Genomic DNA, 14,199 nt, shown 5'->3' with positions numbered 1-14,199 from the left:
TCTGAACAGCTGGAAGCCCGGCAGATGCAACGCGCTGTCCGGAACGGCTTCACTCAGCCAGGTTTCTGTGAAGCACAAGGCAGCAGAGGTTGAAAAGTCCTTGTTTGTGCAGGTAAGGAGATGTAGTTCGTCCGTTTTGTTAGGAAGAGAGCGGAGATTCGCTAAGTGAATGCTCGGCAGCGCTGTTCGAAATCCGTGCCGACGGAGGTTGACCAGCGCACCGGCTCGTCTCCCTCGCCTGCGTCTCTTGAACAGCAGAGCTGCGCCACCAACTAAAATGTCTAGCAAAACGTCTGAATATTCGAAAACCGGGAAAAGATTGTCTGGTACATGCTGTCGAATGTTCAGCAGTTCGTCTCTGTTAAAACTGACTGGAAAAAGATTACTAAACACAGGACAAACAAACAAAAACAACAAAAGAACTGAGGAGCTCCACACCGAGGAAGCCAACCACGGCGCCATCATAATAACTAATAACTAAATATGAGGGAACAAAACAAATTCACACACATGATGTATTTTCCTGGACAACTAAATACCCAACTGATAGAGAATGCACAGATGAAGTAGGTTCTTTGCCAGAGAGATGTTGCCCTTCACAACTGTTGTAAAGCCACCTTTCAAAAAGTTGAACAACACACATTTTAATTACACTTAATTTTTTTCCAGTTTCATTTGAATTTTTAGTTAAAATAAAAAAAGTTCAAAGTTTGAAATCAAGGTGTCTTGCTTGATTGTGTAGGCTTAACCCTAACTCTGCGTAACGAAAATTACCCCATAGTACCACTTAGCATCCAACCAGCAGTAATACTGGTGTTCGTCGGTTTCCTGTGAAGTTTTTTTTTTCTGCGACCAACCGACCAATCAAAACTTGGTCGACCAAGACTCTTCTCATCGACTAATGTTTGGTTGACTATTAGGGGGCAGCCCTACCAAAAAGCATATAAAGGCAGCATAAAAGTAATCCACAAGACTCCAGTGGTTAAATCCATATCTTCAGAAGCAATATGAGAGGTGTGGGTTAGAAACAGGTCAATATTTAAGTCCCTTTTTACAATAAATGTAATATTTAAACACTGGATCATATAGATTACTTTTATGCTGCCTTTAAATGCTTTTTTGACCTTCAAATTTCTGGCCACCATTTACTTTTATTGTATGGACCTACAGATCTGAAATATTCTTCTAAAAATCCTTGTTTGAAGGAAGCACAAGTAAGTAAGTCATACACATCTGGGATGGCATAAGGGTAAGAAAATGATGAGAATATTTTTTTTTTTGGGTGAACTATGTAACATTACACATGAAAATATAATGTTTCTGTCATAATACCAGCTAACTATAAGTGAAAACATGATACATAGTAATTGTGATGTGTAATTTAAAAGGTAGTGTAATGTTGATGCATGCATGGCTCATTGTCTCCTCTTTTCCTCATTAGTAAACATACTGATAATAATGCCAAATCTGTTCAGCTTTTGGAGAGGTTTGACATCCTCCATACAGTAGCGCTTTAAAATAGAATATTCTCTGTACAATTCAACTGGATTGCAGAAGTTTTATGCTCTGAATTGCAATATCCAGTGAAGATGACTCACTCAACTATCTCTGAAGCACACTTGTGTGTGTGCTGCGGTGGTTCGCATGACCCTCACACAATCCATTTTAGTTTGGGATGCATCTTTATCGGGCCGAATGTGAGATAAATGTAACATCCTATGAGCAGATTTGTTGCTATGTTTTATTTACTTTACGTTGAATTATGTTGTCTTGTCATTTGGCGTGAGATTTACTTGGGATGCATGAAAGTTGGCAACCCCTATTTTCTAGAATATCCAGAGTATCCCTGATAGCAGATGTGCAGCTCTTCTGTAGTGACAGCTCCTGAACTGTCAATAAACATACAAATATACGAGACCACATGGAAATTATAGACAAACCATATATTTTTGTAATCGTCCATTTACAACACGTCTCATTGATCAAATTATTAGTTTATGCTTTATACAGAGTTTATAAGGCTAATATTCGAACATGCTATTGTATGCGGAAGTACCTGTCATGTTGGTACTGAACTTGTGTGCTCTCTAGATTCTAGTAGGAAGGGAAATTTGAGTATTTGAGTGTGTCAGTGCTTAATAATCACATAATTTAGCAGAAAATGAATAATTATTTATCACATAAATGAGAATCCATCAATATTTTTGTAAATTTGCTCACTTTGGACTAAATGTTTTATTAGATGTTGTTCACTGAAGCCTGCTAGGGACAAATCAACGGGAGTTTTATAAAGGTAAAATAGTGCCTAAATGATTTGCATGCATGGAGTAAGATTTATGAAAGCGTAAATCAAATTGCAAGCTTAAACATAAATTGCATGCGCACAGAACATTTTGTAAAGGTGTAAATCAGGTTGCAAACGTAAGGAAAAATATTAGAAATACTTTAATGCTCTGCATAAATGTAACTCATGTGTTGTGAATCTATAATTTCATATTAAAGTAAATTTGATTTGTATTCTTCTGCGCCTAAACATGGCCAAGAACATTGCAATCAGCAATATGCAAGCAAAGGGTGTCATTAACAGCTGAATGGATTGACTGCATAGAATCAGTCTGTATGTGTAAAATAAACTACTGCAAAAGTGTAAATAACTTGTGTTTGACAAATATTTTCCCTTTGTTGCGCTCACACTTTTGGCATGAATTTCTCACTGAAAAGAGTTTTGCCAGGGGGAAGGCGGGTCTACCTGCTTCTAGTATCCAATCAATGGAGGTTTTCCTTGACCAGTTTACTCTGAACACATTGGTTTAATAACGTTACAGCCAGCTTCTTTTTTTATATGGCTCAGCGTTATTCCTCTGGGTATCTCTCCTATCTTAAATATTAAACTTAAATATTAATACATAATACACGTTCTTTATTGCAAGTGTAAAGTTGAGCTGACACCATTTATTGATGTAAATATGAATCTCAATCTGGTGTTCAAATGTTTCTTCTATTTGCTGTTCATTATTTTAATTATATTTACTTTTAATTATCATTGGCAAGGCATTTTGATGAATAGATGGAATTAGCTGGTATGAAGAACACATGCAAGAAAACAAATTAGTAAAGTAAGCAATATAAAATGAAAGGCTCTCGATAGATAGACAGACAGACAGACAGATTACTTGTATCATTTTGTATTCTAGAATGAGTTCTATGATTCCAGCAAGTTCCATCCATCCATCCATTTGCCAGGCCAATGAAAATAATGAAAGTAATTCAAATAAAATTCAAATAATGAACAGCAACAAGAAGAAACATTTGAACACCATTTGAGATTCATATTTATATCAATAAATGGTGTCAGCTCAACTTTACACTCGCAATAAAGAACGTGTATGTATTAAAGGTGCACTCAGTAACTTTTGTCTTCGTGTCATTTTGGGCTTACATTGACACCTAGAGGCTTGGATGCAGCATCATTTCAAATCATCAGTTTTCAGTTTCAGCTGCCATTGTAGAAATTTAGTATTCACAGTCAGCAATGATTACTTTAATTAATTAGAGAAAGAGTCAAATAACAGGACGGTTACTGAGATTAAGTGAGTAGTGTTCGGCAGGTCATGTGATTCTAACATGGCAGCCTCAATTTGAGGACCTTCTCCATGTAGAATAAAACAACTTTTATAAGGTTACTGATATGACTGAGTCTTATGAGTCTTCATTTTCACGTGAGTGGTCTTTTTAATAAGGAAAAAAAAATAACTGAGGGCACCTTTAATATTTCTGTTTAATTTTTGTTTGAGAGGAGAGATACCCAGATGAACGACGCTGGGCCTTATGCCGGGCTCCGTGAGCATGGCGTGAGCGAGGTGCGAGCGGGGCTGTTGCGTTGGATGATCACATTGGCTGCGTTTTTTCCCACGGGAAACAGCAGCGCCTCTGCGCAAGAAATCTATGGGATCCTATGCCAAATGTATTCTTTAATAAGGTCATAATAAGCTGAGGTTATTGCTGCTTCAAGGACAACAGCGGGCTGTCACGTGCACTTCATCTTTATTAGCACACTTGGTTGTGATTGGTTAATGTTGTGTCTATACTGTACACCTATATACACAGAATGGCAAAAGGTCTGGCAGTTTATTAATTCTTTCCTTTATTAATTTATTTTATTGAGTTTACTTGCATGCAGACATATAAATTGTAGTGTACTATAGGTTTGGTTTGAATAATTTTGATTTGCTTTTGTCTCTTTTCTATAATCTCCTGATTATTTTAGTGTTGTACTGTACCCAGAGCTGCTGAGTTCAGCGTTAGCCGCACGGCAAAAATAGGCTCAATGCAGAAACTATCCACTAACTGCCATGTCTGGGATGCTTCTGGGATGCGTCACCTCGCGACTCACGCTTGCAGTGTAAACGGTGTCATCTGTTAATATGGGCGCCGAAACGAAAACCTGCTACCCACGCTCCGCTCACAGAGGATGTGTGAACCCAGCGTTATGAAGAAGCTGTTTGTCATGTTAATAAACCAATCAGGTTAATCTAAACTGTTCAACAAAAACCTAATTTGATTGGTTACTAGAAGCAGGTAGACCCGCCTTCCCCCTCGCGCTTGCAAAACTCTTTTCAGTAAGAAATTTGTGCCAAGTGTGAGCGCAACAAAAGGGAAGATGGAACAGTGTATATCTGATTATTTCTGGAAAATACTTATGCCACAAACAAGTCATTTACACTTTTGCAATAATTTATTTGTACACATACAGACTGATTCTACATGGTCAATCCGTTTTGCTGTTCATGACACCCTTTCTTTGCTTGCATATTGCTGATTGCAGGTTTTCAATGTTTTTGGCCATGTTTAGATGCAAAAACAGTGCCAAAAGTGTAAGCGTGGGGAAAAAAAGGAAGTCACAAGAATACAAATCAAATTTACTTTGTGTTACTATGAAGTTACAGATTCACAACACATGAATAACACTTCTGCAAATCATTAAAGTATTGCTAATAATTTTTTTCTTACACTTGCAACTTGATTTACACTTTCACAAATCTCACTCTGTGCATGATTTTACCTTCATTCACTGAATAGGTGTGCGCATCTTTATAACGGTTTCATTTTCATAACTCTCGCTTTGATGTTTTGATATGTTGACATAAATTAAGAAATTACACTCACAGTAGAATTTCTATTGTGAAACAGTGGCTAAATATCAAAGCTGGAGTATTAGACCTTTCTGATGTATAGTTTATCACGATTAAATAAGAATTGTATGGTAATAACATGCAGTTAATGTAAACTATATTGATTGTGAGGCCGTCTGCGATGCTCGCTTGGGAAGGGGATTTGAGGTATGTTGAAACAGTTTGTGGTCACTATATAGTTCCCATACTTCTATTTGTGTTATTTCATAGTTTGGATTTCATAGTTTCGTAACTAGGATTCTTTATGTGGATAATATCATCCTAATAATAAATAATGAGAAGGTGTGTCCAAACTTTTACTGGTAGCATAAGTGTCGTGGGCAATGTGATGCAAAGTAAATGTTAAGCAAACATACTACATTTTTTAAGTAGCAAGCAAAATAACGTGTTACTTTTAGTATTTATTTTTTACTTCAAATAAGTAACTGTTACTTTTCTATTTGTTCATTTATGTCTTATACGTGTCTTTTTTTTTTTTTGTTCCACCTGACAACTTGACGATCGATGCAGTATTGTTTTCTGTCAAGGTCTTCATTGTGTCATGTTGTATTACACTCACCCTGTTCTGCCATCATCATCTCTATGACCTCCAGCGTGGCTTCGTCCTCACACAGATCGTACGGCATGTTTCCGTCAGCGTTCACGGCTAGCAGATCTGCACCTCTGAACACATGCACTCAACAGTCAACAGTCTGCATCAAAGACAGCATGCCATTTGCCTATTCAAAAAAAAAAAGCTACATGCAAAAGCACAACACTCACAGACCAACTACACATTTACAGAGTTTATTTTTAAGTTGTGTAAGACATAGGGCTGGGCAATATAAAATATCTAGGATACATTGTATATTTCATTGCTGAAACAAACTGAATCAACATGGTAGATATAGTGATGATTTTAATTCACTTTTATTTGGTCATTCAGTTTCAAAAGTGTTTCATACCTGTATGAGAGCATAAAAACAGATCACGAATCTGATAGGGATCGCAACCCAAAAATAAAAAATGACGAACTGTAACCTGTAACTGTTTTCTGTCCATATGATCATAAATTAAAGGACCTGTAAATCATTAAAAGCTATCTTTTGCTTTATTCTACACTATTTTGTGAAACCATACACCCTCATACACAAACACTGCCTGAGAAGTCATTGACTGACTGGTCAATGAAGAAGCAAGACAACTGCTTTCGCTTTTGGATGCACCATTGATTCAATGTTTTGTCTTTGTCAATCAATCAAAAACATTCAATGAAGTCTGTGGCATTTTACAAGAGCATATTTTCCAAAGGCTGAAATATATCAAGATTTGTTCAGCAATAAAATCAGCATAATAAACTAATTATTGATTTGAAGACTCACGCCTCTAGCAGTAACTGTACGAGATCTGTGTGTCCGCAGGTGGCTGCCGCGTGTAGAGGAGTCCACAGCTCACTGTCGCACACGTTCACACTCGCGCCCATGTCCAGAAGACAGCGTGCCATATCCACAAAATCATCTATACAACACTGCAGACAAGCACAACACAAATCAATATAACTGCCAGTATCAACTGAACACAATTATTTTTAAAGCGATTGCTTCTTAAACATACACTTTGTGCAACATTACAAAAGTGTTGAGTAAGTACCTGATGTAGCGCTGAGAGTCCATCTTCGTTGAACAGATCTGGACTCACGCCGTTATTCAGCAACTGTCGTACTGTCATCAACAAACACAAACACTCTAAAGTCACCAAAACTACACATTTTTTGTAGTTTTGTTTCTATTATCAAACAATGACAAGAATGACAGACAGCACTGAGCCATTCACAGTGAACAGTTGTGTTAATATCTACTCAGCAGCACTGGAGTCATTTTTGAATGAGCTTAATCTACTGAGGAGGAACGCTGTTTCCTTCGAGACACAGGCGGAATGTTGTTATGGACCACGCGCGACACGGATGGGTTAAGCCGTTGCACACCGTCTCCAGAACACAAGCGGGGTCCGAGTTGGGGTTGCAAGTGGGGTAGCAAAGCTCATTTTTAGGGTGGCAGATGCCACCCTGTGCCATCCTTCTGGCCCCGACCCTAATCTGGTGGTCTGACTTAAACTGTTAAAGGGATAGCTGACCAAAACATTTAGGAACTACAGGGAATTACAGCAACAACCTGTGAGAAAGAATCACATTCTCATTGAAATAACCACTTATGTTTCCTCTGTCTTTAGCAAGTGAGGAAACTCGTGCACAAACAAATACCAGCAGCAGTGCCATAGCCAGAAGGTTCTGGGTGTGCCAAGGGAAAACAGGGTGTGCAAGAACTGATGCACAAAAAGTGACATTTGCCTTTAACAACCACTGCATTCATTTTTTTTTTAGCTTAAATTTTTTTCTGAGGCCTGTGTTACGTTATAATGCCAAAACAAATGAATGCCACTTTCATCAATAGAATTGGTAGACCTGTTTAGTCCTGAAATCTGAAATTGTCACAATTTGATTTGATTATTTTGGAACGATTCATAATTATTTTCCCACAAAAAAAGGCTAAAAACACATGTAAATGGAGAGACATTTGCACTATACAGGATCAAAATCAAAATAAATGGGGGCCTGGGTAGCTCAGCAAGTACTGACACTGACTACCACTCCTGGCGTCGCAAATTCGAATCCATGGTGTGCCAAGTGCCTCCAGCCAGGTCTCCTAAACAACCAAATTGGCCCGGTTGCTAGGGAGGATAGAGTCATGTGGGGTAACCTCCTCGTGGTCGCGATTAGTGGTTCACGCTCTCAATGGGGCACGTGGTAAGTTGTGCATGGATTGCGGAGAGTAGCATGAGCCTCCATATGCTGTGAGTCTCTGCGGTGTCGTGCACAGCGAGCCATGTGATAAGATGCACGGATTGACGGTCTCAGAAGCGGAGGCAACTGAGATTTTTGGATAAGAAATAAACGGGTTACGCACTGCGTACAACAGAAGCAAGCATGCAATAAATAGACTAAGCATTCTTCGAATTTAGGGAGTACAGGGGTTTTATGTGTGACTGTAAATATAAAAACAGAAAAATATTGTATTAAAAATAAACATTAAAAATAAAATGATTGAGCCAATATCAATGGAGGATAACATCATGAATGACTTGAAGGAATAGTTCACCAAAAATGAAAATTCTCTCATCATTTACTCATCCTCATGCCATCCAAGATGTGTATGAATTTATTTATTTTGCTGAACACAAAGATTTTTAGAAGAATATTTCAGCTCTGTTGGTCCTCATGATGCAAGTGAATGCGTGCCGAAATTTTGAAGCTTCAAAAGCACATAAAGGCAGCATAAATTTATCCATATGACTCCAGAGATCAAGTCCTATTTTTTACTATCAATCTCCAATTTCACTTTAACATTCTTCTTCTTTTGTTTTTGGCAATTCACATTCTTCATGCATATCGCCACCTACTGAGCAGGGAGGAGAATTTATAGTGAAAAAGTACTTAAATATTAATCTGTTTCTCACCCACACCTATCATATCGCTTCTGAAGATATGGATTTAACCACTGGAGTCTTATAGATTACTTTTATGCTGCCTTTATGTCCTTTTTGGACCTTAAAAGTTGGTCACCATTAAAGGCCTTTTCACATCAAATGTAACACGATTATGAGAGGCGAATCTCCGGCAAATGGCCCTTTCCCATAAAAACCTAAGCGAATTTTCGCCATTAGAACATTCACACCTTTACAATAGGTGGTGCAAATCGACAAGCAATTTTACCCCCCTATGGTAGGTGGCTCAACGTACCTTTGAGCTGGTCCGCCCTTCGCCCATCACCGGGTGAGAAGAGATAACCACTTGACAAGTTTGCAAAACAAACAAGAAAAGTAAATGATTCTCTAGGGAGCAGACTGAAAAAATAAAATGCATCTCTCTGCAGCTGAAGCAGCGATGACGAGTGCGCTGTTGATTTGCTCAATGAGAAAGAAAACTTTCGAAACACTTCACAAACTATTTCAGTTCACCTACTGGACAAATTGACCGACAGTGTTATCATGTATACACAGTCTGAAAGGTGATCAGAATGAATCGAGTGTAATAAATGGTTTAATGGTTAAAACATGTTATCATTTGGAACAATATTAATTATATGCCACTGTCATGCATACTGTATATACTTGTGTTAAGTGCATTTGTTTAAAATCACTGCATAATGCACACTCATAATAACTGTTAAAACAAATGTTTGACTGTATCTTATTGCCATTTACATCTACTTGTGTTATATTTACTCAAAACCCTGCACGTTCCTAATTATACGTGATGAAATTTAAATGCTCCAAGAGTGCACGCAATAAATCACAGATCTCACCCAACAAAACCCATTTTCAGTCTGACCCATTAGTAGATACTTTAATACAGCTAACAACAGACGAGGCTGTTAACGGCTATTAAAAATAGCACAGCAATAAGATTTTGTTTTTGGTATTCAAAGGCACACAGAGTGCACTGCAAGTAACAGCAATAGTATTAATATTCTTAATATTTGGAGAAGAAAAACACTTATGATCTGTCAAGCTGTTTATTAAAAAAATATTTTATATTATAAGATATAAGAGAAATCACGTAAGATTAAATGCAAAAGCAAAACAATGCAGCAAGATGGAATAAATTATTAAGACAATCCACATTAGATTTTTAAAGGGGATGCAAATGGTCAGGGCATTTCTTCTCTGGGTGAAGGAAAAAAGACGACACACATACTGTAAAAAAAAAAAAAAACACCTTCTCTGTCGCTGTGCAATTCAGCGCAAATGTTCACTCCAGGTGAGATTGGCTCATTAGGAATCCATTGTTTTAATTCAAAATGTTGATTGCTGTGAAAAGTCATGCCGAAAATTCGAAATAACCACGAGTCTAGGCGTGTACTATTCTCCAAATATTCCATAATGTGCATAAAAGGCCTATGCTTGGAAGAAAGAGGCTATTCACTTATTCAGATCACATGAACGCACACTATTAGGAATAATGATGCAGAAAGCCGAACTGGAGGCATAAACTTTGCACTTTTGTTTCCTCTGCCCACATCGGTTGTGAGAGCGTGCATGTAATCCGAGATGGCCTCTTGACACATTTTATGTTATTGGTCATGTTTTGCATGTAATCCAAGATGGCATCCTGACACTTTTTGTGTTATTTGTCATTTTATTGGATTATCAATCTTTGTAATCAATGTATAAAATTTTCATCATCAAATCGATGCATTTTAAACCCTTTCCTTGTAAAAAATTTCATTTCATTTGGGTGTGGACGTTTTGGGTGGCATTAGCACATCCCTGCTGGAACACACTTGTTTTTACTAAACTGTAACAACAGGATTGTTAAAATTTTAAAGTATTTAATTTGTTTTACAGGCGATTACTAGGGATGTCATAAAATATCGATTATTGATCGGCATGTTATTTTATCGATATATTTTTGAGGCAACGATATATTAAAATTAGCTGAACAATTAACAGTCTGGCGTAATAACATTGGTAGACCACAACAGGATGACATAACATTTTCTGAAGCCAGTCGCTGTCACGATCACACACACACACACACAAACAAACACACACACACACGACGAGCTGAAGTGGCGCAGATGGCAGTCCACAGTTACAAAGGTTTTTGTACTTCAAGAATGAACAAAGTGACGTTGAAGAGTTTGCAGGTTAGTGAAACAGTCGTAACTGCGCGATGTTTATAATGTAATTTCTCTTTATGTAGCTATGAATAGGTCTTTCATTCAAGCTGTCAAACCACAAAAAGACAAACTTGTTACTGAAAATACATTGTGTAGGCTACATTAAAGATACTTATACACAATATATCATCCAGTTATCCTAGAGTAAATAATCTTTGTCCTCTGATAATGATTTGGGTCGAATTTAATGGAAAACTATCCAAGTTGCGCTTTATGGCACTTCAGAATGTTGACGCTGAGCGTTGGTTGTGTGTGCGTACCATTGTAGAAAATAAATAATTGTTTCTAATTTTAGAACGCGCCATGTCGTCGTCAGATGTGTCCGGTGTGCGACCCCCTTTAATTTACCCTGCAGCTCACACTTTACCAAAGTTGTGTTTAGAAATATGTTTGATAAGACAAAGACAATTGTGCAACGAGCAGCCCTATTTATATAAAAAATGATATATAACGATAATCATCAGGAAAATCTACAGATTATCGATGTGTGAAAAAGGCATCAATCCAAAGACTAGCATAAAAGTATTTGGGGTAAACTTAATTTATTGTAACTGAAACATGTGCAAAACAAACCTATAACTTGAGTAGGTTAAATGTTTACATTAGAACAGGGGGTCAAGTTGTGATTAATATACTAGTAACAGCTTTGTAAAGCCAGTACTAATTAGCCTTAATGGCTCAATATTGCTTGTAAACTTTATATACGATCTCTGAAACTGTGCATTAATTACATTAATTTCTACACAAAATAAGACATTTTAATAAGTTGTAAATTAAGGGTAAGATGGCCTTACTCTACATTTAAATATAACACACCCAGTGCATGTTACAACGTAAACCAAATTCAGAGCACATGCATCACTCAGGGTAAGATAGAATGTGTGTATCGAGCACAGAACCGCTCTGAAAACACTATCATGAGCCTCACGCGAGCTAAGAGTATGTGTAATAAACTGATCCTGTTTACATGCACTTAAGAAAGCACTACACACTACAGACAGAACAGAGCTGCGCACAAAAGCACAGCACAGCGGGCAGCGTGTTCAGACTATTTAATTAAATCACAGCCCTCCATCTGGTTTGAAGCATCGATAAAATAACCAACAATGTGATGTCATGGATGCAACGCATAAACATCGATGCATATATTTTTAAGATGTACCTTTATTTTGACACTCTAATGCCAGCCACGTCCGCACACATTTCCGTCAGGTGATCCAGCAAATCGGGCTTCCATCGATATCATGGTGCATGCGACCAATTTAAAATCTACATAAGTAATTTCTATTTTAAAGTAAACTGCTAGACAGCATTGACATTATGAACAGTGCTGACGAGGGAAAGAGAAAATACCTGCCATGCACCAAACATCAATTACAAGACTTTTCACATCTTCACATCAACACCCTTACTATACTTACATTTATCACAGTAAACGGTAACACAAATTTGTAATACAGCTGAGCGTACGCGGACAGGACGCATGGTGCATCATCAGCAGAGTGCTCGAGCACTGAACGCGTGCAGCCTGATTTTTCTAACCACGTGTCTTTGAACGTGCAGGCTGCGTATGTGCCTGGAATTATTTGCATGAATTAGTGGATCCACAAGGTGGCAATACTCACATTTGAGCCACTGCTGTCACGTAGAAATGCTAGAACAGGGGTCGGCAACCTTTTTGACATGGAGTGCTATTTTTTATTTTCCTGGTCAATGGCTGTGCCAACGTGCGCAACCGCGAGAGAGGAGCAGGCTATTTTATTTCTATGAAGTTTTTCGCACCTGCAATCCAATCTACATCTTAATGTAATCCTTCCTCATGATCACACAGCGTGTTTTCAACAGCTGAATAGGAGGCTTTTTTTATTATGTAAATAAAATAGTCTACTCCTCTCTCGCCATCACTGGCATGCCATAGGTTGCCGTCCCCTGCGCTAGAAGACATAATTGCCAGTAAATAACAGGAGACGAAGGTAAAAACAACAACAATAGATATGCACGTGAAAAGCGTGTGTGTGAGGAGGTCAGGAAAAACCTGCATTTGTATAACTCGAGTCTGAAGTAATATAGACCTTATTCACAGCAGCGCCATCTTTAATTTTTGACGGGAATGACGAGGCTGTGAGGGATAGATGTACAGTCTTTTCAATAGGCTGTACTGCAGTTTAAATTGTTTTTGGATCATTTGGCGGACAAAACATTGTAGACAAAAAACTCCAGACAACATGAGTTGTGGAAAATCATATGTGATCTAGGAGGTTTTTACAGCTTTATACCGTGGGTTCCATTGAAGAGATGGTAAGTCTATCCCTCACAGCCTCGTTGTCATTCCCATTAAAAATCAAAGATGGCGCTAGAGTGAGTAAGGTCTTTATGGGTCGAAACTCCTGAAGAGAAATTGTCCGGGATCTCATAGCAGTCGTAGCGCACACGCGCCAAACTCCTGTGTATGCGCGCACTGTCAAAAGGGGTATATTTTGACAGGCTCGCATTCGAATGTACGCAGACGCTGAGTGTTCGCGTCAAAATCGAAGTATACTTTGGGCTTAATTATTTTGGACTGAAGACTTGCTTGACTGTTGTAGAGATGACAAACTGTCACCGTAGTGTTTACCTCATTCCACAAGGCAATGAGCTGTCATCAAACAATTAATGATCACATGTATGTGACTTTATTTTTTATATTATTTACTTTTCTGTATTTTGTTGTGGATGTCTCAATGTGGATACTGGATTAGCATTTCTTTTTTTTTTTTGGGCTAAATTTTTGGTTTTTCATATTTTGGTTGCATTTGTGAGATAATAAATGTTATTGACTGTAAAATAGGCACTTAATATCGTAATATTAACCACAGGCCCCTGAATCAAATTGAAATCGCACCATGGCAGACTTTGAGGTATCAGCAAAAATCGGAATGCTGGCTTAGAGAATCAATATAAGATTGTATCGTGATGAAACATATGATTTACATCCCTAGTACTGCATATTGGTACGAATGGAGGATGAAACCTGCAAAAATAATAAATACTCAAATACATACACTACCGGTCAAAAGTTTTGAAAAACTTGACTGAAATGTTTCTCATGATCTTAAAAATCTTTTGATCTGAAGGCATATGCTTAAATGTTTGACAGTTTTGTGGACAAAAATATAATTGTGCCACCATATTAATTTATTTCATTATAAAACTAAAATTTTATTTAAAAAAAATAAGTTTTTGAAATTGATGACTTGGACCAAATAATAAAGAAAAGCAGCCAATAAGTGCCCAACATAGATGGGAACTCC

General features: G+C 37.7%; 1 protein-coding gene across 1 annotated transcript in view; it reads right to left on the bottom strand.

The window, feature by feature from the left end:
- The window catches only part of ppp1r16a (protein phosphatase 1, regulatory subunit 16A), a 66,037-nt gene that overhangs the window by 18,565 nt on the left and 33,273 nt on the right, over positions 1-14,199 (bottom strand). Inside the window, exons 3-5 of the mRNA XM_051666766.1 lie at positions 6,822-6,892; positions 6,554-6,699; positions 5,752-5,855 (exon numbers count right to left, since the gene is read on the bottom strand). Coding sequence (XP_051522726.1) covers positions 5,752-5,855; positions 6,554-6,699; positions 6,822-6,892 — 321 coding nt within the window. The remainder of the gene's footprint in view (positions 1-5,751; positions 5,856-6,553; positions 6,700-6,821; positions 6,893-14,199) is intronic.

Source organism: Myxocyprinus asiaticus, chromosome 32 (genome assembly GCF_019703515.2).
Source record: "Myxocyprinus asiaticus isolate MX2 ecotype Aquarium Trade chromosome 32, UBuf_Myxa_2, whole genome shotgun sequence".
Classification (NCBI taxonomy): domain Eukaryota; kingdom Metazoa; phylum Chordata; class Actinopteri; order Cypriniformes; family Catostomidae; genus Myxocyprinus; species Myxocyprinus asiaticus.
The sequence above is the reverse complement of the archived record's forward strand: the minus strand, read 5'-3'. Positions and strand labels throughout refer to the sequence as shown.